Here is a 20,741-nt window from a genome sequence, read left to right as displayed (position 1 = left end):
CTAGCAAAAAAGCCAAACAAAAAACAAGTGTGAGATTGCACTTTTTTTTGCAATTTCATCGCACTTGAAATTTTTTTCCCATTTTTTGTTACATGATATGGTAAAACCAATGGTATCATTCAAAAGTACAACTCGTCCCGCAAAAAATAAGCCCTCACATGGCCATATTGACGGAAAAATAAAAAAGTAATGGCTCTGGAAATAAGGGGAGCGAAAAACGAAAATGAAAAAATGAAAAAAGCTCTGGGGTGAAGGGGTTAAATAGTATTGAATAGTAGTGTATTGTGATAACTTATCCAGCAGCGCCATCTGCTGACAATGTTCACTTATTACAGCTTGTTTATTTTCTGCTTCATTGGTTACTGTGCAATTTAATCTTTGCTCATCAAGGCTTCTGTAGTTTCCCATCAGCCTCTGCACTAGCCTTGCCCCCTTCCTCTTCAGTAGCCATTTTGGCCTCATGGATGCTGACATGCTGATAATCTCGCTGTGATTTTCAGCCCATCTGGTTGTTTACCTCCACATAGCACAATCGGTGAGCTATTATGTCCCCCTTGTTAGAGCTCACCATATTGTATGATGTACTGTAGCTACTCTGTTCTACATGTTTTATTATCTAAGTAGTCTTCTGCTAGTACAGCTATTTACACTATTCGCCATTAGGGTTGAGCGACCTTTACTTTTATAGGATCGGGTCGGGTTTCACGAAACCCGACTTTTTCAAAAGTCGGGTCGAGTGAAATCGGCCGATCCTATAAAAAAGTCGGGGTCGGGGTCGGCCGAAACTCGAAACCCAATGCAGTGCATTGGGTTTCCAATGGTTCCCAGGGTCTGAAGGAGCGGAAACTCTCCTTCAGGCCCTGGGATCCATATTTAAGTGTAAAATAAAGAATTAAAATAAAAAATATCGCTATACTTACCCTCTGACGGGCCCTGGTACTAACCGGGAACCTTCCTTCCTTAGAATCAGCCTTCCATGACCTTGCGGTGACGTCACGGTAACGTCGCGGCTTGTGATTGGTCCGAGGCCGCCCATGTGACCGCTCGCACGAGCGGTCACATGGGTGGCCGCGGACCAATCACAAGCCGCGACGTCACCGTGACGTCACCGAAGGTCCTTGAAGGGCTGATTCTTAGGAAGGAAGGCTGCCGGAAAGAAGCAGGGCATGTCCGAGGGTGAGTATATACCTAATAGGAATATACTCACCCACGGCTTCTTTCCGGCAGCCTTCCTTCCTAAGAATCAGCCCTTCCAGGACCTTCGGTGACGGAGAATGCTGTAGATAAGCCCAGGGCCGGCTCCAGGTTTTTGAGGGCCCCGGGCAAAAATGTTTCAGTGGGCCCCCCCCCCTTTAACACATGCCACGATTCATGATCGCATATAACACAGCCATGTAGTATATAGCACAGCCCACGTAGCATACTATAACAGCCCATATAGTATATAGCACAGCCAGATATTATATCACACAGCCCACGTAGTATATAACACGGCCCACGTAGTATATAGAACAGCCCACGTAGCATATAACAGCCCATATAGTATATAGCACAGCCACGTAGTATATAACACGGCCCACGTAGTATATAACATGGCCCACGTAGTATATAGAACAGTCATGTAGTATATAGCACAGCCCACGTAGCATATAACAGCCCATATAGTATATAGCAAGCACAGCCACATAGTATATAACACGGCCCACGTAGTATATAGAACAGCCATGTAGTATATAGCACAGCCCACGTAGCATATAACAGCCCATATAGTATATAGCACAGCCACATAGTATATAACACGGCCCACGTAGTATATAGAACAGCCATGTAGTATATAGCACAGCCCACATAGCATATAACAGCCCATATAGTATATAGCAAGCACAGCCACATAGTATATAACACGGCCCATGTAGTATATAGAACAGCCATGTAGTATATAGCACAGCCCAAGTAGCATATAACAGCCCATATAGTATATAGCTCAGCCACATAGTATATAACATGGCCCACGTAGTATATAGAACAGCCATGTAGTATATAGCACAGTCCACATAGCATATAACAGCCCATATAGCATATAGCACAGCCCACGTAGCATATAACAGCCCATAGCACAGACATGTAGTATACAGCACAGCCCCCCTCCCCCCAAGAATGGCCCCATAGTCCAGTACTCACTGTTATAGTTACAAAAAAATAAAAATGCTCCTCACCTCTCAACGTGCCAGCGCTGCTCCCTGCTCCGGTCTCGGCGGCTGCCGCTGCACTGCCTGACACACAGCGAGTGCGCGATGATGTTATCGCGCACCCGCAGCGGCAGTGTCAGAGGCAGAGTGGGGAATGATGGGAGAGGGAGCGTCAGGTGACGCTCTCTCCTCCATCACTTACTTTGAACTTTACCGGCAGACGCCGGTATAGTTCAATGCGGCAGCGGGGGAGTTGGTACTGGCGACAGGCAGGCCCCCCTGTCTCACAGAGGCCCCATAGCGGCTGCGTGATGTGCCGCTAGCTGAGGGCCCCTGGGGGAGCGGGGGCCCTAGGCAGCTGCCTGCCCTTAATGCCGGCGCTGAATGGGCCCCCCTGTCTCACCAGGACCCCGGCACTTGCCCAGGTATGCCGGGTGCTGATGCCGGCCCTGGATAAGCCCCTGATGCTGGAGGGCGTAGCTCATCTTCTATTTTGGAGGTGACAGGTTCCCTTTAAGCACAGAGTTGAGGGTGCCAGAATAGGGCCCTCACTCCTCCTGCATCTGTTGAACTATGTGTTACTTTGTATTTTCTTCATTGTCTGTACATGTACTCGATTAATTGTAAAGTGCTGTAAAATGTTAGTGCTATAAAAATAAAAGTATTATTATTATAGTGGTGAGTACAGTGGTTACGGCCTCTGAGATATAGGCTGCGGAGCTAGAGAGAGATATGGCCTGAAAGGCAGAAGCAATGAGACTTTATTATTGTCTACAAAACCTTTACTTCCAATAATTGTACAGTGAGTGGTCTGGTGAGGCACAGAGATATATGCAGCGCCCCAGAGTCCTGGTCGTTGCAGTACTGTTGCTCCGCCGCTAAGGGGGGCTATGGTACGTCTGATGGCACTGAAGGAGTTCATCTGACCAGGTATCACAGACACCAATACATTTCACAGTCTGGCCTCCAGGGGGAGCTAAGGGTTCTATTTATTAGGCCACTCCTCACAATTTGGTAAAACTGGGGGGTTAGGCAGGAAGTTAGAGAGAAAGCTGACTGGGTTGGAACCAGGCAACACCTTGTGGCAGAGGGTGTTGTAGGGGAAGATTCGGAGGGGTCCCTGTCAGGGGTGGGATCCTGACAGAGGCCTAGCAACCAGAGAGAACGTTACGGGACCGCGCCTGCACGATATAGCGGCGGTACCCCAAGGAAGGACAAGAAGCGAGGTTTATTGTGCTGAGTGAGAAACGAGATCAACGCAACAAGGAGAATACCAGTAGGAGTCGTGCTGTAAGACGAGGCAACGTCCTATTGAGGCGCATAACCGGTGGCCGGAACGCCGAGGAAGTATAGAGCTCCAGGCCAAACTTCAAACCTACGGCAGGACAGTCAGTTACAGGCGGGCTGTCTCACCCAGACCCAGGAAGACACAGGGGGTAACAACAGGAGTGGGGCGACGCAAGAGTCCCGGAAGAGCTCCGAGCCTCCCCGTCATACGGGTGCGTCCTAACCGTAAGATCAGGGGGACGTAGAGGGAGAACATCAGAATTGAGTTGTGAGGGAACACGAGAAACAGACACAACAGTTGTGGGGACTATCCCGTAAGCACAGCAGGGGGGGACCACAACACAAGCGCAGGAAGGTAGGCACAGATTTCCACCTGCAAAGGGAACTCTGGAGGTGCCATCGGACCGGCCGGACTTGCGCAGCCCTGTTAACCGTATTCCGGATTGAGGACTCAGAAGCCTTCAGTAAAGAGGTAAAGAGACTGCAACCTGGTGTCCTCGTTATTGACCGCGACCGGCACTACACCGCACCATAACATCAGCACCATACCACCACCTTTCATTGTGCGCCCCTCAGCAGGGTCACGGACCGGGTCTAGCCACCGTGACAACCCCAGAGCAGAGACTCAGAGGCCCGGTACCGGGTACCCCTCGGCCCTGCGGCAGTGGGGGCGCTGCATATATATAACACATAAATTGTGTTATAAGAAGGTCCAACTGGAGATAGACTGTACTACATACTTCACAAGTATTCAGCATCTGCAAGTTTAGCTTTTGATATTTCTGCTACATTACAACTGCAGCCATTTTCAGTGATCCTGAAAGGGCCATTACCCATATCACTAGAACATGAGCGTAGCAACAACAATGGAGGCATTCATTACATGTGGAGGAAAGGCAAGATCCTTCCTGCATCTAAACAGGAAAGGGTTCTTTACAGTTCGAGCAGTCAGACTCTGAAATGCCCGACCACAGGAGGTAGTAATGGCCGACACTGTAACAGCATTCAAAGAAGAGCTGGATGCTTTTCTTACAACCAATAATATTGTGGGAAAATAATCTGGCTATAGATATTGTACAACTGCTGGAGAAAGGGTGAACTTCATAGACATTTGTTGTTTTTCATCCTATGTAACTATGTAAATGTATTTGCCACAGTTTGGCTTAGGAAACTTCTATTGTTGCTCTGAGGAAATGTAAAGTTTGTGCTACGAGACAAGTTTGGATCTAAAAAACGGATTCATAACAGCTAATTAGTCCCAGAGAGGCTCACAGCGTTCCCCCAGGAGCTGAATTTATTAATGCTGCTCTATATGATGATGCGGCACCTACAATCATAATACGAAGGAAAAAAATATGGCCACTGTACGTCATATGAATTGACCCTTATACTAGGAAGCATACAATAGCAAATATCTCTTTACGGCCAGGTATACTTTACAGGATTTGGACCAATGTTAAATTTTAGATTCTGACTATAAGGCCACAGTCACACTTTCAGCATTTGGTCAGAATTTTACCTCAGAACTTGTAAGCCAAAACCAGGAGAGGAACAATCAGAGGAAAAAGTATAATAGAAACGCGTCACCACTTCTGTAATTATCACCCACTCCTGGTTTTGGCTTACAAATACTGAGGTAAAATACTGACCAAATGCTGAACATGTGAACGCGACCTAAGGTTCTTTATTTCTCCAGTCTCATACATATGCACAATTTGTCCGATGTCTGCAGATGTAAAGGAGTACTCATCTATATTTTTTTTAATTAAATCTGTCTATATATGCATGTAACGTAGTGTGAGTGTATGAATATACTCTCCTGCCACTATCCTCTCCGGTGTCCAGCGCCGTTCTGCTCCTCTTCTGAGTGACGTCACTGCTCCGCAGGGTATCCAGGTCACACTGCGCTCTGCGCAATCCCGAAGTGACTTGTACAGTGTAAAGGTACCTTCACACGAAGCGACGCTGCAGCGATAGCGACAACGATGTCGATCGCTGCAGCGTCGCTGTTTGGTCGCTGGAGAGCTGTCACACAGACCGCTCTCCAGCGATCAACTATGCCGAGGTCCCCTGGTAACCAGGGTAAACATCGGGTAACTAAGCGCAGGGCCGCGCTTAGTAACCCGATGTTTACCCTGGTTACCAGCGTAAAATCTAAAAAAAACAAACAGCACATACTTACATTCACGTCCCCCTGCGTCCACTTCCTGACTGACTGAGCGCCGTACAGTGAGAGCAGAGCGGTGACGTCACCGCTGTGCTGCTTTCACTTTCACTTTGCGGCGCTGAGTCAGAGGAGGAAGCAGACTGCAGGGGACGCAATGTGAGTATGTGCTGTTTGTTTTTTTTACATTTTACGCTAGTAACCAGGGTAAACATCGGGTAACTAAGCGCGGCCCTGCGCTTAGTAACCCGATGTTTACCCTGGTTACCAGTGTAAAATATCGCTGGTATCGTTGCTTTTGCTTTCAAACACAACGATACACAGCGATCGGACGACCAAATAAAGTTCTGGACTTTATTCAGCGACCAGCGACATCACAGCAGGATCCTGATCGCTGCTGCGTGTCAAACGAAACGATATCGCTAGCGAGGACGCTGCAACGTCACGGATCGCTAGCGATATCGTTATAATGTCGTTTCGTGTGAAGGTACCTTTAGTCTATGGAGCATCAGAATCCGGCACCATAGACTAAAGGCCCCGTCTCACATAGCGAGATCGCTAGCGAGATCGCTGCTGAGTCACAAGTTTTGTGACGCAACAGCGACCTCCATAGCGATCTCGCTATGTGTGACACGTACCAGCGATCAGGCCCCTGCTGCGAGATCGCTGGTCGTGTCGGAATGGCCTGGACCTTTTTTTGGTCGTTGAGGCCCCGCTGACATTGCTGAATCGGTGTGTGTGACACCGATCCAGCGATGTCTTCACTGGTAACCAGGGTAAACATCGGGTTACTAAGCGCAGGGCCGCGCTTAGTAACCCGATGTTTACCCTGGTTACAAAAAAAAACAAACACTACATACTCGCCTTTCGGTGTCCAGGTCCCTTGCCGTCTGCTTCCTGCTCTCACTGACTGCCGTACAGTGAGAAGTGAGAGCACAGCAGTGACGTCACCGCTGCGCTCTGCTCTCGCTGTACGGCAGGGAGTCAGTGAGAGCAGGAAGCAGACGGCAAGGGACCTGGACACCGAAAGGCGAGTATGTAGTGTTTGTTTTTTTTTGTAACCAGGGTAAACATCGGGTTACTAAGCGCGGCCCTGCGCTTAGTAACCCGATGTTTACCCTGGTTACCCGGGTGCTGCAGGGGGACTTCGGCATCGTTGAAGACAGTTTCAACGATGCCGAAGTCGTTCCCCTGATCGTTGGTCGCTGGGGAGAGCGGTCTGTGTGACAGCTCCCCAGCGACCACACAGCGACTTACCAACGATCACGGCCAGGTCGTATCGCTGGTCGTGATCGTTGGTAAATCACTAAAGGTACCGTCACACTAAACGACGCTGCAGCGATATAGACAACGATCCGACCAAAACGCGATCGCTACAGCGTCGTTGTTTAGATCGCTGTAGAGACGTCAAACACACCAACTTCCGAACGATACAGGAGCGATACAGTGACGTGACAGCGACTCACGGATCGTTCTCGCTGGTTGTTTGCTCCATGTCAAACAGCAGTGGTAACGATCTGATAGATTACAAGCGTAGCCAGATAGGTGTGTTTTTCCACTGGGCGACACCCAGGATGTGACGTTCCGGCGTCCCGGAATATAAACCGCGACTCTACAGCGACTGATTCATATTGTTTGAGAGCTGCGTCTTCACGTTCTTCTGCCTATCCAGCGTCCTTCACCAGCTACGATCTCTTCTCCCGTGAACGTTCAGTCCGGAACGCCGTATTCTATACAGCCAGCGTCTTCATCGGTTCTCTTCTTGCACATCAACGGTAAGAAATATCTTTGAGTTGTTGTTTGTTTCTTCTGTGTATAGTTATGGCTATGTAGCAATGCTTATCTACGTACACAGTATAATGATGTATAAAACATCTCTGGCAGCTATCTTGTGCATCTGGCAAGCGGACGCACAAGATGGAGGCACTTTAGGATGTTGTTTGCAAACTCTTTTGCGCTGTCTGCCATTTTTTTTGCACACTTTATGGAAATGTAAACCAACTCTTTTGTGTCTGCCTTGGCTTGGCTGGCCCTGGCCTGCTCCGCTAGTAAATTGAAACAGCACACAAAATAAAGGTAATAACTTTTTTTTTATAAAACAACTTTTTAAACTTTTTTTTTTTTAAACAAAAAAAAACTAAATCCTCCCACGGCGGTGGGCTAACAGGTGTCGCAGCGTGCGTCCCTGCTGTTTCACCTGCTTCAGCAGGCGCTCTGCTGTCCCCTCCAGCCGCTTCTGCTTGGCCAGCAGCTCTCTCAAGGTGGTCGATTCTGTGGATAGAAGAGGTCGGAGAACGGACGGTGATTACGCTGTAAATACGGCATGTGTGAACATTCCCTGAGATTTACTACACACTCAATTTGGTCCTGTCCCAGAGGGCGAGAATGTTTTTTTTTTTTTTATCGATCTTGTCATTGTCAAATGTAGTGTTGAGCGATACCTTCCAATATGCATTGGTATCGGTATCGGATAGTATCGGCCGATACCGGCAAAATATCGGATCTCGCCGATACCGATACCCGATACCAATGCATTTCAATGGGACGCAAAGTATCGGAATGGTTCCCAGGGTCTGAAAGAGAGGAAACTCTTTCAGGCACTGGGATCCATATTCATTTGTAAAATTAAAAAAAAAAAAAAATGGATATACTCACCTCTCTGGAAGTCCCTGGACCTTACCGATGTAACCGGGAGTCTCCGTTCCTAAGAATGAGTGCGTGACGGGCCTTCGATGACGTCGCGGCTTCTGATTGGTCGCGTGACCGCTCATGTGACCGCTCACGCGACCAATCAGAAGCCGCGACGTCATTGCAGGTCCTTCACGGGCTCATTCTTATAGGAACCGAGGCTCCCGGTTACATAGGTAAGGTCCAGGGGCCTCCGGAGAGGTGAATATATCCATATTTTTTATTTTAATTCTTTATTTTACATATGAATATGGATCCGATACCAATTCCCGATACCACAAAAGTATTGGAACTCTGTATCGGAATTCCGATACCGCAAGTATCGGCTGATACCCGATACTTGCGGTATCGGAATGCTCAACACTAGTCAAATGTGACATCCCACCGATAACCCCTCCCACTGTCTGTATACTTACGTAGAAGGGACGCCGGCTGTTCATCCCCGGAAGAGGTGGAAGAGCTGCTCACCTCCCATCCCCTCGCTCGTGCCACAGCTGCCGCAGCTAAAAGGAAGCAAATACATATCTGGTTAACAATTGAACACGGTGTGGTGAAGCACTCGCAGTTTTGGTCACTTACGAATGGTGGCCTCTGGGGAGAATGCCGCCGACCCGGGGGAGGATGATGAGTGGCGGAAGGGTGGTGTTGTGGCCTGCGGTGGGGTGCTATCGCTCCTGGTCCTTACTGCGTCTGTAATGTATACAATATTTTAGCTCCCCTCTAATTTTCCGTATGCAGTAATAAAATTGCAAAGAATGATGGTTAACATACGTGATGTCCCGGGCTGTGGGCTGCCGCTGGTGGCGGATGAAGGCATGCTGGCTGGTGCTGGTGGCTGTTGCCGGCGCCGTCTCTCTAAACAAACATTAAAGAAGCGCAATATTTTGACACCAAAAGTACAGGGCTCCAGAATCAATAAAAATACGTAGGCGCCATTGGCAGCAAAAGTTAGGAGCCAAATGAAAAGCTCCCCTCTAATGTCCCGTATGCAGTAATAAAATTGCAATGAATAATGGTTAACATACGTGATGTCCCGGACTGTGGGCCGCCGCTGGTGGCGGATGGAGGCGTGCTGGCCGGTGCTGGTGCCTGTTGCCTGCGATGTCTCTCTACACAAACATGAAAGAACCGCAATATTTAGACACCAAAAGTATAGGCCTCCAGAATGTAAAAAAAATACCTAGGCGCCATTGGCGGCAAAAGTTAGGAGCCAAATGAATTTTTTAGTCGCCAAATGTACGTACATATACAGAAAATAGAGATCACTCTTCCCAGTGATGCTAGACTCTGCATTGTCTGGGGGCTCTGGTGTTGAATGGTCTGCCTGGCCTGAGACACGTATTATTGCATAACTAGGAAGTGCCTCACGGCAGCGCGCGTCTCCTGATTCCCCCGCACGGCAATTGCGGACATCCCAAAATTTTATATCTCGGTGGAGATTCTGTAACCCCTGACCTGACCATTTTTCACATTCCAACCCAGAGGTGTATCTAGCGTTTCTACCACCCGGGGCAAGAATTCATTTCGGCGCCCGCAAACCACCCCCCCCCCCCCCCCCCCCCACACACACACACACACACACACACACACACACACACACACACACACACACACACACACACACACACCGCGCCGCACACAGTACTACGGCATACACACCGCGCCACACACAATACGGAGCACACACCGCGCCACGCACAATATGGACCACACACCGCGCCGTGCACAATATGGAGCACACACAGCGCCGAATAACAATACGGAGCACACACAGCAACGCGTCACATACAATACGGAGCACACACCGCGCCGCACACACTACGACGTACACACCGCGCCGCACCCGATTCCCCCATACTGGTACTTACCACGCCTTGTTTCCGTCCGCAACTCTGCCAGAAGCTGTGGGGTCTTGTAGCGGAGGTCAGCCCACTTCTTGCGCAGCTGCAGCGCACTGCGGCGGATGCCGAACCTCCTCTCCATTATATGCCGAATGCGGCGCAGCACCTCCTGCTTGTGGAGGTTGGGGTGGGCAGGTCCAGACTCCAGGCCCTCATAATCCAGGGCATACATTTTTTGCACAAAAAATGCAAGTTCAGGCCGCCCCAGAGGAGCTGAACGTTGGCGCGCCGCCATTTTGCCTGTAACAACGCTGAACCACCTAACCACGCCCAGAGGAGGGACTCAGGCGTGTTGCCGCGCGATCCGCATCGCTGTAGCGTCTCCGTTTCTGCATAGCGTCGCTGTTGTTACGCCGGCTCCACAAATCTCTTTTTGGCGTTCTTGTTATCAAGCCGCAGCGCTCATCGTCCTTGTTTCTGTGTTTCAGTGGCTTGGGTATCCATGGGGAACGGCTGTTGTGTCAACCCTGTTTATTAGCCATGTATATGTATTGTACCTTTAATCTTTTGTTAACATTTTTTGTTGAGCGGTGCAGCGTCGGACACGCAACGCAGAATGCAAATGTAAATGCATTACCAATGCAGCATTTTGTGACACATGCATTAACTTTGAAATGGTTTTAGGGGCACCAAAAAACTGCATCATGCGGTGTCCTCTGCACCCTGACGCATGCATCACAAAACACTAGGGCAACACATGTCCATGCGGCCCCCATCTTTAGTATAGGGGCGCATGACACATGCATCGCCGCGGAAGCGCCAAACGCAACGCTAATGTTAACTTTGCCTTATAAGCGGCACAAAAACATATGTGTAAACGCTACATTACAGTGTTGAATGTCTTGTGTCACTTAAACAAATCATATGTAGTAATTTTTTATTTTTTATTTTTTTTTTTCCTTTCTCAGGTTGCCATGTCTCTTTCGGATGTACCTGTGATTGTTGCGGCTGCGTTATTGCTAGAAGCTCAGAACCAGCTGGAGGCTCAAGCGCGAAACAATCGTGCAAAGCGACAGCGCCGCATGTGGACCAGACAGTGGCTGCAGAAGAGAAATCAATTTTCCCATATGGGCCTTATAAGGGAACTGCAGGAGAACAACCCGCATGATTTCCGGAACTACCTGCGAATGTCTGAGGATTCATTTAATGTGCTGCTTGCAGGTGTGGAACCTTATATCAGGCGGCAAAATACCAAGATGAGAGCTGCTATCCCTGTGGATGAGAGACTGGCTGTCACGCTGCGGTTCCTGGCGACTGGCAGGTCTATGCAAGACTTGCATTACTGCGCAGCTATTTCCCGAACCCTGCTCAGCGTCCTCATCCCAGAGACATGTAAAGCAATTATCTCTTTTTTACACCACACTTACATGCCTTTCCCGGAGACCCCGGATGATTGGCAACAGATTTCCCAGGGATTTGAGCAGCAGTGGCAGTTCCCTAATTGCGGTGGGGCCTTGGATGGGAAACATGTCCGCATCACCCAACCACCACACTCTGGCTCTTTTTATTACAATTATAAGGGTTATTTCAGCGTTATTCTCATGGCCCTCGTTAATGCTAACTATGAATTCATAAGTGTGGCTGTAGGGATCAATGGTAGAGTTTCTGATGGCGGAGTTTTGGAGCACACCGATTTTGGGGAACGCTTGAAAGAACACAAACTGGCCTTGCCGCCCAACAGCGACACTACTGAAAACCTGAACTTTGTGTTTGTCGGAGATGAGGCGTTCCCACTGCATCCCAACCTTCTGAAGCCCTTCTCCCAGAAAACTCTGACACCGGAGCGGCGCATTTTTAATTACCGACTTTCCAGAGCTCGCCGCGTTGTGGAGAATGCTTTTGGCATTATGGCAAACCGATTTCGGGTTTTCCACACTCCACTAAACATGAAACTAACGTCTATTGACTCTGTGGTGCTTGCCTGTTGCGTCCTGCACAACTTTCTCCACCGCCGTGATGCCAGTGCATACAGCCCTCCACAGTATGTTGACTCTGTTGACCCTGCAAACGGAGATGTAACCCAGGGCGAATGGCGTCTAGACGAGCACAGGGTTTCTGGCTTGGAAAGTCTGGGATCCGGAAGGAACTCTGATGATGCTATGATCTGCAGGGAGAAGTACTGTAACTTTTTCAATGGGCCAGGGGCTGTCCCATGGCAGCATCTTCAGCAGTAGCACAACTGTTGTCATTACGTGTCATAACTTTTAGCATGTATTATGCACTACATTCTTTGGGGTAGATGTGCTCTCGTGTTCCATTTGGTTGAAGACCCATTAAATTCATTTTCTGTTTCAATGTCTACATGAAGATATATCTATCTAGTCACATTACTCAGCTTCTGTATCAATCATAAGAATAAATATATCTATGTATGCAACATACTCTAGTTCTGTATCAGACATATGAATCTTGGGAGTCCGCAGCATTGTCTGTCCTCGTGCTTTACTGATTTAAAGATTTTATATATATATATATATATATATATATATATATATATATATATATATATATATACACACACCCCTGCCATTCCATATGTATCTCTCCCCCCAGCACGCTCGCTATGTGTCTCACCCCTGCCATTCCATGTGCAGCGCCCCAGAGTCCTGGTCGCTGCAGTACCGTTGCTCTGCCGCTAAGGGGGGCTATGGTACGTCTGGTGGCACTGAAGGAATTCATCTGACCAGGTATCACATACACCAATGCATTTCACAGTCTACGTGACTAACCCGTAAGCACAGCAGGGGAGGACCGCAACACACAAGCGCTAGCAGGTAGACACAGATTTCCACCTGCAAAGGGAATTCTGGAGGTGCCATCAGACCGGCCGGACTTGCGCAGCCCGGTGAACCGTATTCCGGACTGAGGACCCTGAAACCTACAGTAAAGAGGTAAAGAGACTGCAACCTGGTGTCTTCGTTATTTACTGCGACCGGCACTTCACCGCACCATAACATCATCCCATACCTCCACCTTTATTGTACGCCCCTCAGCCGGGTCACGGACCGGGCCTAGCCGCCGTGACTACCCCAGGACAGAGACCCAGAGGAACGGTACCGGGTGCCCCTCGGCCCTGCGGCGGTGGGGGCGCTACACATATGTATCTCTCTCCCCATCACACTCCCTATGTGTCTCACCCCTGCCATTCCATATATATCTCTCTCCCCATGACGCTCCCCATGTGTCTCACCCCTGCCATCCCATATATATCTCTCTCCCCATGACGCTCCCCATGTGTCTCACCCCTGCCATCCCATATATATCTCTCTCCCCATGACGCTCCCCATGTGTCTCACCCCTGCCATCCCATATATATCTCTCTCCCCATGACGCTCCCCATGTGTCTCACCCCTGCCATCCCATATATATCTCTCTCCCCATGACGCTCCCCATGTGTCTCACCCCTGCCATCCCATATATATCTCTCTCCCCATGACGCTCCCCATGTGTCTCACCCCTGCCATCCCATATATATCTCTCTCCCCATGACGCTCCCCATGTGTCTCACCCCTGCCATCCCATATATATCTCTCTCCCCATGACGCTCCCCATGTGTCTCACCCCTGCCATCCCATATATATCTCTCTCCCCATGACGCTCCCCATGTGTCTCACCCCTGCCATCCCATATATATCTCTCTCCCCATCACACTCCCTATGTGTCTCACCCCTGCCATTCCATATATATCTCTCTCCCCATGACGCTCCCCATGTGTCTCACCCCTGCCATCCCATATATATCTCTCTCCCCATGACGCTCCCCATGTGTCTCACCCCTGCCATTCCATATATATCTCTCTCCCCATGACGCTCCCCATGTGTCTCACCCCTGCCATCCCATATATATCTCTCTCCCCATGACGCTCCCCATGTGTCTCACCCCTGCCATCCCATATATATATCTCTCCCCATGACGCTCCCCATGTGTCTCACCCCTGCCATCCCATATATATCTCTCTCCCCATGACGCTCCCCATGTGTCTCACCCCTGCCATCCCATATATATCTCTCTCCCCATGACGCTCCCCATGTGTCTCACCCCTGCCATCCCATATATATCTCTCTCCCCATGACGCTCCCCATGTGTCTCACCCCTGCCATCCCATATATATCTCTCTCCCCATGACGCTCCCCATGTGTCTCACCCCTGCCATCCCATATATATCTCTCTACCCATGACGCTCCCCATGTGTCTCACCCCTGCTATATATATATATATTCATTCATACATTATGTGACACAGTAAACAATAAATCAAAATAAATTGTTACATGTAAAGCTTACAAAGTTTATTAACATATTACAACCGTAACTTGGGAAAAATGTGGCTCAGTAACCAAAAGTTAAAAAAAAAAATAAATAAATAAAAAAAAAGGGAAGGCATAAAGTGCTTATGAAACGGAAGTCTATTGGTTTCTGTCCAAGAACACTACAGCTGCTGATAGTAGTTGTCAATCTCGCTGTACGGCTGTGTGGCCGTAGAAGGTCCTTGCAAATAGTCACCAAAAGAAGGGTGTGGAGGTGGTGTACGGAACTGCAAATGAGGTGGGGCCGGTCTGCGGACAGGAGTGCTGTGAATGGGCTCCTGCTGAGGCCCCCAATAAAGCTGGCCACTGGGCTGACGGTCGCCGATGGTCATCATTGAAGTGTCACTCAGTTTGCCAGCGTCTGCCGCGTTCAACACCTCAAGTATCAATCTCTCCGCGTTTCTTCGCTGGGTCTGGTCCAGACTGTTTAACCGTTCCCCTACGAAGGTTGGAAAGCCGGAGAGCCGGGTTGTGTCATGCTGGATCATTATCTTGTTGGCCAGTGCCAGGAGATCCACCGGTTGACCTGCAGTTGCCTTTCTTTTGCGAGATGGCCGCTTTTCACCTGTCTGCTCCTCAACACACGGGCTTGCGGAGAAATGAGGGGTATCGCTATCGGTCCCTTCCAGTGTATCGAGCTGTTCAGGAGGCACCTGCGAGTACAGAAAAAAAAATAAAAAGTCAATAACATACAAACATCACAGCCCTAAAGAGCCCCCACCTCCCCAACACCAGTATGCCCGTGCGTGGGAAGCAATGAGGAACAGTTATTATCTAGGTAGAAAACCACAGGGGTTACAGAGCTTAACTACTTTTGCCGGCTATACTGCACGATTGTGCGGAAGACAAAAAAGTTACATTATAGTAGACTTTTGCAATAAGACAGCATTGAAAAGGTTGGGAAGGACTGTTTGGACATAGTTATCTGAACAGGAAGTGGCAACTGTTATTATCTGGTGGATTAAACATGAAAAACGTGAATTATTATAATTGGAAACCATGCAGTCTCACATACATATAGGACACACGGCATCCTACAAGCAGGGAAGCTAGGGGGTACTTACATGCTCGTCAGGAGACTCTTCAGCTGATGGCGCACAAAGACTTGTCACAGTCTGGGCCGGGCGAGGGATTTCCTGGTCCCGTGTGAACGCCAGCAGGTCAAAGTACCACAACTTTGGCACATACACGTCGTCGGCTCCGGCCCCAGACTTCTTGGACTTTTCAACCTTGTTCAGCTCTTTTTTGTAGACTGTGCGGAGAGCCTGTAACTTTTTACGCACAATCGTTTCATCCACAGATTCTGTGGGCTGATGCTCTTTGTGAAGGGCCACCAGCTTCTCGTATGCAGCTCTCTTCAAGTTGCGGTTGCTGTAATCCGCAGACTTTATTTTCCACAGACAGGGCAGGGAGCGGTACATATCAATGAGTGCCCGCACAAATTCATTGTCATTGGTAGACATCTGAAAGAAAGAAATAGTTAAGTTACATTAAGAAATTTAACGCTCAAAATGGCTGCCAACAAGCGCAACAGCGTAATTGTTTAAAAACTTGCACGCTCAAACGGATCTCTGCAGAGATCTCGTATACATCACTCTACAATACACATAAATTAGCATTGCTGCATGGCAAATGAAACAAACAGCACAAAAATATAACTTACTGTTGTAGTTATGGGATTCAGAATGAAGACGTTGCAGAGTTCTGGATTGCACTGTTGAAGGATACACAATGAAGACGTTGCAGAGTTCTGGTTTGCAAAATATGACGCACAAGTAGCGGAGGACGCACAAGTGATCCCAAAGGCAAGACTATAGAGTCGCTTTTTTTTATTTTCGGAACGCAGCTATAGATCCCACTATGGCCAATCAGCGTTCACAGGTAGATGGTGTCACAGCCAGTCATTCCAGGCCAATTTAATTAATGTAATGTATTGTTAGAGCCCCCTTAATGTACATGACACCTCCCAGACCGTCATCTTTTGTACTGAAAAGCGTCACCTTTCTTAATTAAATGTTTTGGAAAAGCCCCCTTTTTGTAATGTACAAAGGTGTCTCGTTTGGTATGTACTGTTATGAGTCATCACCTTTGTTTATGTATGTCACGATTGCATCTCCTTAAAATGAAATCCTATTAAAAGGCGTCCCGTTTTATAATCTCAGTATTGTATGGCGTCTCCTTTTTAATGTGATTTACGTTATAGTGTCTCCTTTTTAGTTGAAATTGAAAAGAAAAGACGTCACCTTTTGTGGCGTAATGATTAATGCCATCACGACTGAGGGTGTCTCTTTTTGTAATGTTAAACGCCTACCTGGCTAGAACGAGACGCTGCGACGCCCCCCTTTGATCGTTGCTGGCGTCGTTGCTTTTAATGTCAAACATGACGATACAAGCCGACCTAACGACCAAATAAAGTTCTGGACCTCTAGCCCCGACCAACGATATCACAGCGGGATCCAGGTCGCTGCTGCGTGTCACACTTAACGATATCGTTATTTAGGACGCTGCAACGTCACGGATCGCTATCGTTATCGTTACAAAGTTGTTTAGTGTGACGGTACCTTAAAGGTACCTTCACACGAAGCGACGCTGCAGCGATAGCGACAACGATGTCGATCGCTGCAGCGTCGCTGTTTGGTCGCTGGAGAGCTGTCACACAGACCGCTCTCCAGCGATCAACTATGCCGAGGTCCCCTGGTAACCAGGGTAAACATCGGGTAACTAAGCGCAGGGCCGCGCTTAGTAACCCGATGTTTACCCTGGTTACCAGCGTAAAATCTAAAAAAAACAAACAGCACATACTTACATTCACGTCCCCCTGCGTCCACTTCCTGACTGACTGAGCGCCGTACAGTGAGAGCAGAGCGGTGACGTCACCGCTGTGCTGCTTTCACTTTCACTTTGCGGCGCTGAGTCAGAGGAGGAAGCAGACTGCAGGGGACGCAATGTGAGTATGTGCTGTTTGTTTTTTTTACATTTTACGCTAGTAACCAGGGTAAACATCGGGTAACTAAGCGCGGCCCTGCGCTTAGTAACCCGATGTTTACCCTGGTTACCAGTGTAAAATATCGCTGGTATCGTTGCTTTTGCTTTCAAACACAACGATACACAGCGATCGGACGACCAAATAAAGTTCTGGACTTTATTCAGCGACCAGCGACATCACAGCAGGATCCTGATCGCTGCTGCGTGTCAAACGAAACGATATCGCTAGCGAGGACGCTGCAACGTCACGGATTGCTAGCGATATCGTTATAATGTCGTTTCGTGTGAAGGTACCTTTAAGTGAGACGGGGCCTTTACATTGTGAAAGAGACTTTCGGCTCCTACAGAGCGTGACCTGGACAGTCTGCTGAGCAGTGATATCACTGAGGGGAGGAACGGAATGGCGTATACTAATATACTCACACTACATTACATGCATATATGCACACATTTAATACAAAAATATAGACTGAGGGCTTCTTTAAGCTTGCACTTCACTGTTGTGGCTCATGACAAGAATAAGAGCTAGATTACAAGCTGTCCCTCTAGCAAGTGAATATAACGTCCCGTTGTGGTATGTTCAAAGGGAAACCCACAATACTTGTCCAATAAACAGTGCTGCTATATAGTGTCACACTCTCACATGTACACAGCAGGGCAGAAGGATGAGCGCACGTCTGGTTTCTCTTACCATTGAGCTGTAGCTTCCAGGACTCTGGATATTAGCCTGAACTATCCCAGGATTACTAGTCCTCGGCCTCCCCTTGTAGAGGAATGTCAGCTCTGTGGTTGCTGCCGTAACTAGCATGGAGCCACTATCTCCTAGTATCCAAGCAACATGTCAACAAACCTGATGAAACTGCATCCAAGCTAATGGCGCCTGGGTGCTTCAGCAAATAGTGCTAATGCTGTAACGAGTGCTGGGATCGATCTGTGGAGCCACAACCTGTATGGACTTGTACAAGATAAAGAGACAATAAAGGACAATGCAACTGTGTGTATCGGTCACACAAGATGCACCTCATATAAACAGCTGTATGTATTACTAAGCTGCTTTTTGTTGTAAGGTTTTAATGCAGATACTTTTTTAACTCTCTTAACATGCATGTTTTCACAGAGGGTTTTTTTCACATTCATTATGGGATTATAGTAGTGAATCCAGCTCATTATTCTGTATTGCAGTTGTGTGACACTACAGCAGGAGCCTGTGTGTGCCTCACTCCCCAGGGCTCCTCACTCATTCCCTCTCCATAGAGTATAATAGGAGGTGTAATCTGATACCTCACTGTACTGGCAGTACCTATTGCTTTGACTTGTGTATTGCAGTTGTCTGAGGCTGCAGCACCAGCCTTTGTGTGCCTCACTCCCCAGGGCTCCTCACTCCTCCCCTCTCCATAGAGTATAATAGGAGGTGTAATTTGATACCTCACTGTACTGGCAGTACCTATTGCTTTGACTTGTGTATTGCAGTTGTCTGACACTGCAGCACCAGCCTGTGTGTACTGTACCTCACTCCTCAGGGCTCCTCACTCCTCCCCTCTCCATAGAGTATAATAGGAGGTGTAACCTGACACCTCACTGTACTGGCAGTACCTATTGCTTTGACTAAACTGGATTTGAGTTTTTCCAGTATAAGGCTGTGTGCACACGTAGCAGATTTTTTGCGGTTTTTTCGCGGTTTTTCGCTATAAAAACGCTATAAAACCGCGAAAAAAACGCTAACATTAAGCATCCTATGTAACAGAATGCAATCCGCATTTTTTGTGCACGTGCTGCATTTTTTTCCTGAGCGGAATCGCAATCCAGAAAAAAACGCAGCATGTTCATTAAAATTGCAGAATCGCGGCGATTCTGCACACATAGGAGTGCATTGATCTGCTTACTTCCTGCACGGGGCTGTGCACACCGTGCGGTAAGTAAGCAGATCAAGTGCGGTTGGTACCCAGGGTGGAGGAGAGGAGACTCTCCTCCACGGACTGGGCACCATATAATTGGTAAAAAAATAAAAGAATTAAAATAAAAAATAGCGATATACTCACCTTCTGGCGGCCCGACCTCCTCAGCGGCTTCTGTGGTGTGTGTGAAGGACCTGCGATGACGTCGCGGTCACATGACCATCGCGGTCACATGACCGCTACGTCAATGGAAGGTCCTGAACACAGCATCAATTAGGAACGGAAGCCGCTGAGGTGAGTATAACCTTTTTTTTAATTTTTTTTATTATTTTTAACATTCGATCTTTTACTATAGATGCTGCATAGGCTGCATCTATAGTAAAAAGTTGGTCACACTTGTCAAACACTATGTTTGACAAGTGTGACCAACCTGTCAAACAGTTTTCCAAGCGATGCTACAGATCGCTTGGAAAACTCTAGCATTCTGCAAGCTAATTATGCTTGCAAAACGCTAGTTTTCTGCGGGTATATGCATGCTAATTCTGCATGCGATATACCCGCGGCAGGAGGCGCAGAATTGCCGCGGAAATTTCCGCGGCAATTCTGCTACGTGTGAACTTAGCCTAAAGGGTTTAGGAGGAAGGGGGAAATGGTTCCTAAGTTTCACTGTGCTATTCTTCTGTATGATTGATTTTTTGCAAAGTTTGCTGAAATGATGGTGACCATTAGGGGTATGTGCACACGTTCAGGATTTTTAGCATTTTTAGCGTTTTTTCGGCCGTTTTCCGCCGAAAAACGCTAAAAAACCGCTTACATAAGCATCCCATCATTTTTAATGCATTCCGCAATTTTTGTACACATGCTGCATTTTTTCCGGCGGCGGAATCCCATTCCGGAAAAAAATGCAGCATGTTCATTATTTGTGCGGAATCACGTGGATTCCGCACACATAGGAATGCATTGATCCGCTTACTTCCCGCATGGGGCTATGCCCACCATGCGGGAACTAAGCGGATCATGTGTGGTTGGTACTCAGGGTGGAGGAAAGGAGACTCTCTGTTGTGAATTCTGTTCTCAAACTCCCTCCTGTGGTCATGAATGGTACTTCGGCGAGTTCTGTCCATGGACTCCCTCTGGTGGCTGTGAGTGGAGCTGCTGGTTCTGAGGTTCCTTCCACAGCTGACCTCGTTTATTCCTAGGCTGGCTTCTCTATTTAACTCCACTCAGATCGTTACTTCATGCCAGCTGTCAATGTCCTAGTACTGGTTCAGATCTCTCTTGGATCTTTCTGATGACCTGTCTACTCCAGCAGAAGCTAAGTCCCTG

At 48.2% G+C, this 20,741-nt stretch overlaps 3 protein-coding genes across 3 annotated transcripts in view; all 3 read right to left on the bottom strand.

Annotated features, from left to right (window-relative positions):
- LOC143793831 (zinc finger protein 474-like) overlaps positions 1-18,328 on the bottom strand; it is a 60,811-nt gene extending 42,483 nt beyond the window's left edge. The window contains exon 1 of the mRNA XM_077280804.1: positions 18,212-18,328. The gene's annotated coding sequence lies outside the window, so the exon portion shown is untranslated. The remainder of the gene's footprint in view (positions 1-18,211) is intronic.
- On the bottom strand, positions 7,712-10,504 carry LOC143793830 (uncharacterized). The gene is made up of 6 exons (XM_077280802.1): positions 10,197-10,504; positions 9,354-9,437; positions 9,100-9,183; positions 8,908-9,018; positions 8,745-8,831; positions 7,712-7,911 (listed from the first exon to the last, which is right to left on the bottom strand). The coding sequence occupies exons 1-6, from the start codon at positions 10,462-10,464 to the stop codon at positions 7,778-7,780; spliced, it is 768 nt and encodes a 255-aa protein (XP_077136917.1). The 5' UTR covers positions 10,465-10,504; the 3' UTR covers positions 7,712-7,777.
- Positions 14,498-16,805, bottom strand: LOC143793860 (uncharacterized). The gene is made up of 4 exons (XM_077280817.1): positions 16,779-16,805; positions 16,199-16,249; positions 15,600-15,998; positions 14,498-15,188 (listed from the first exon to the last, which is right to left on the bottom strand). The coding sequence occupies exons 1-4, from the start codon at positions 16,803-16,805 to the stop codon at positions 14,658-14,660; spliced, it is 1,008 nt and encodes a 335-aa protein (XP_077136932.1). The 3' UTR covers positions 14,498-14,657.
- Positions 18,329-20,741: the final 2,413 nt, after the last annotated feature.

Source organism: Ranitomeya variabilis, chromosome 1, assembly GCF_051348905.1.
Source record: "Ranitomeya variabilis isolate aRanVar5 chromosome 1, aRanVar5.hap1, whole genome shotgun sequence".
Taxonomy (NCBI): domain Eukaryota; kingdom Metazoa; phylum Chordata; class Amphibia; order Anura; family Dendrobatidae; genus Ranitomeya; species Ranitomeya variabilis.
Note: the sequence above shows the minus strand (reverse complement) of the source record. Positions and strands in the feature narration are given on the sequence as shown.

Bases quoted from the DNA above. Each gene is read 5' to 3' on its own strand.
- LOC143793830 (XM_077280802.1), bottom strand. From the start codon at position 10,464: ATGGCGGCGCGCCAACGTTCAGCTCCTCTGGGGCGGCCTGAACTTGCA. The intron at 9,184-9,353 runs GTATGTTAACCA...ATGTTTGTTTAG, and splicing joins CCCACAGTCCGGGACATCAC to AGAGACGGCGCCGGCAACAG. The intron at 7,912-8,744 runs GTAAGTATACAG...TTCTATCCACAG, and splicing joins ACAGCCGGCGTCCCTTCTAC to AATCGACCACCTTGAGAGAG.
- LOC143793860 (XM_077280817.1), bottom strand. From the start codon at position 16,805: ATGGCATTAATCATTACGCCACAAAAG. The intron at 15,999-16,198 runs GTAAGTTATATT...TCTTTCTTTCAG, and splicing joins TGAATCCCATAACTACAACA to ATGTCTACCAATGACAATGA. The intron at 15,189-15,599 runs GTAAGTACCCCC...CTGTACTCGCAG, and splicing joins AAGAGTCTCCTGACGAGCAT to GTGCCTCCTGAACAGCTCGA.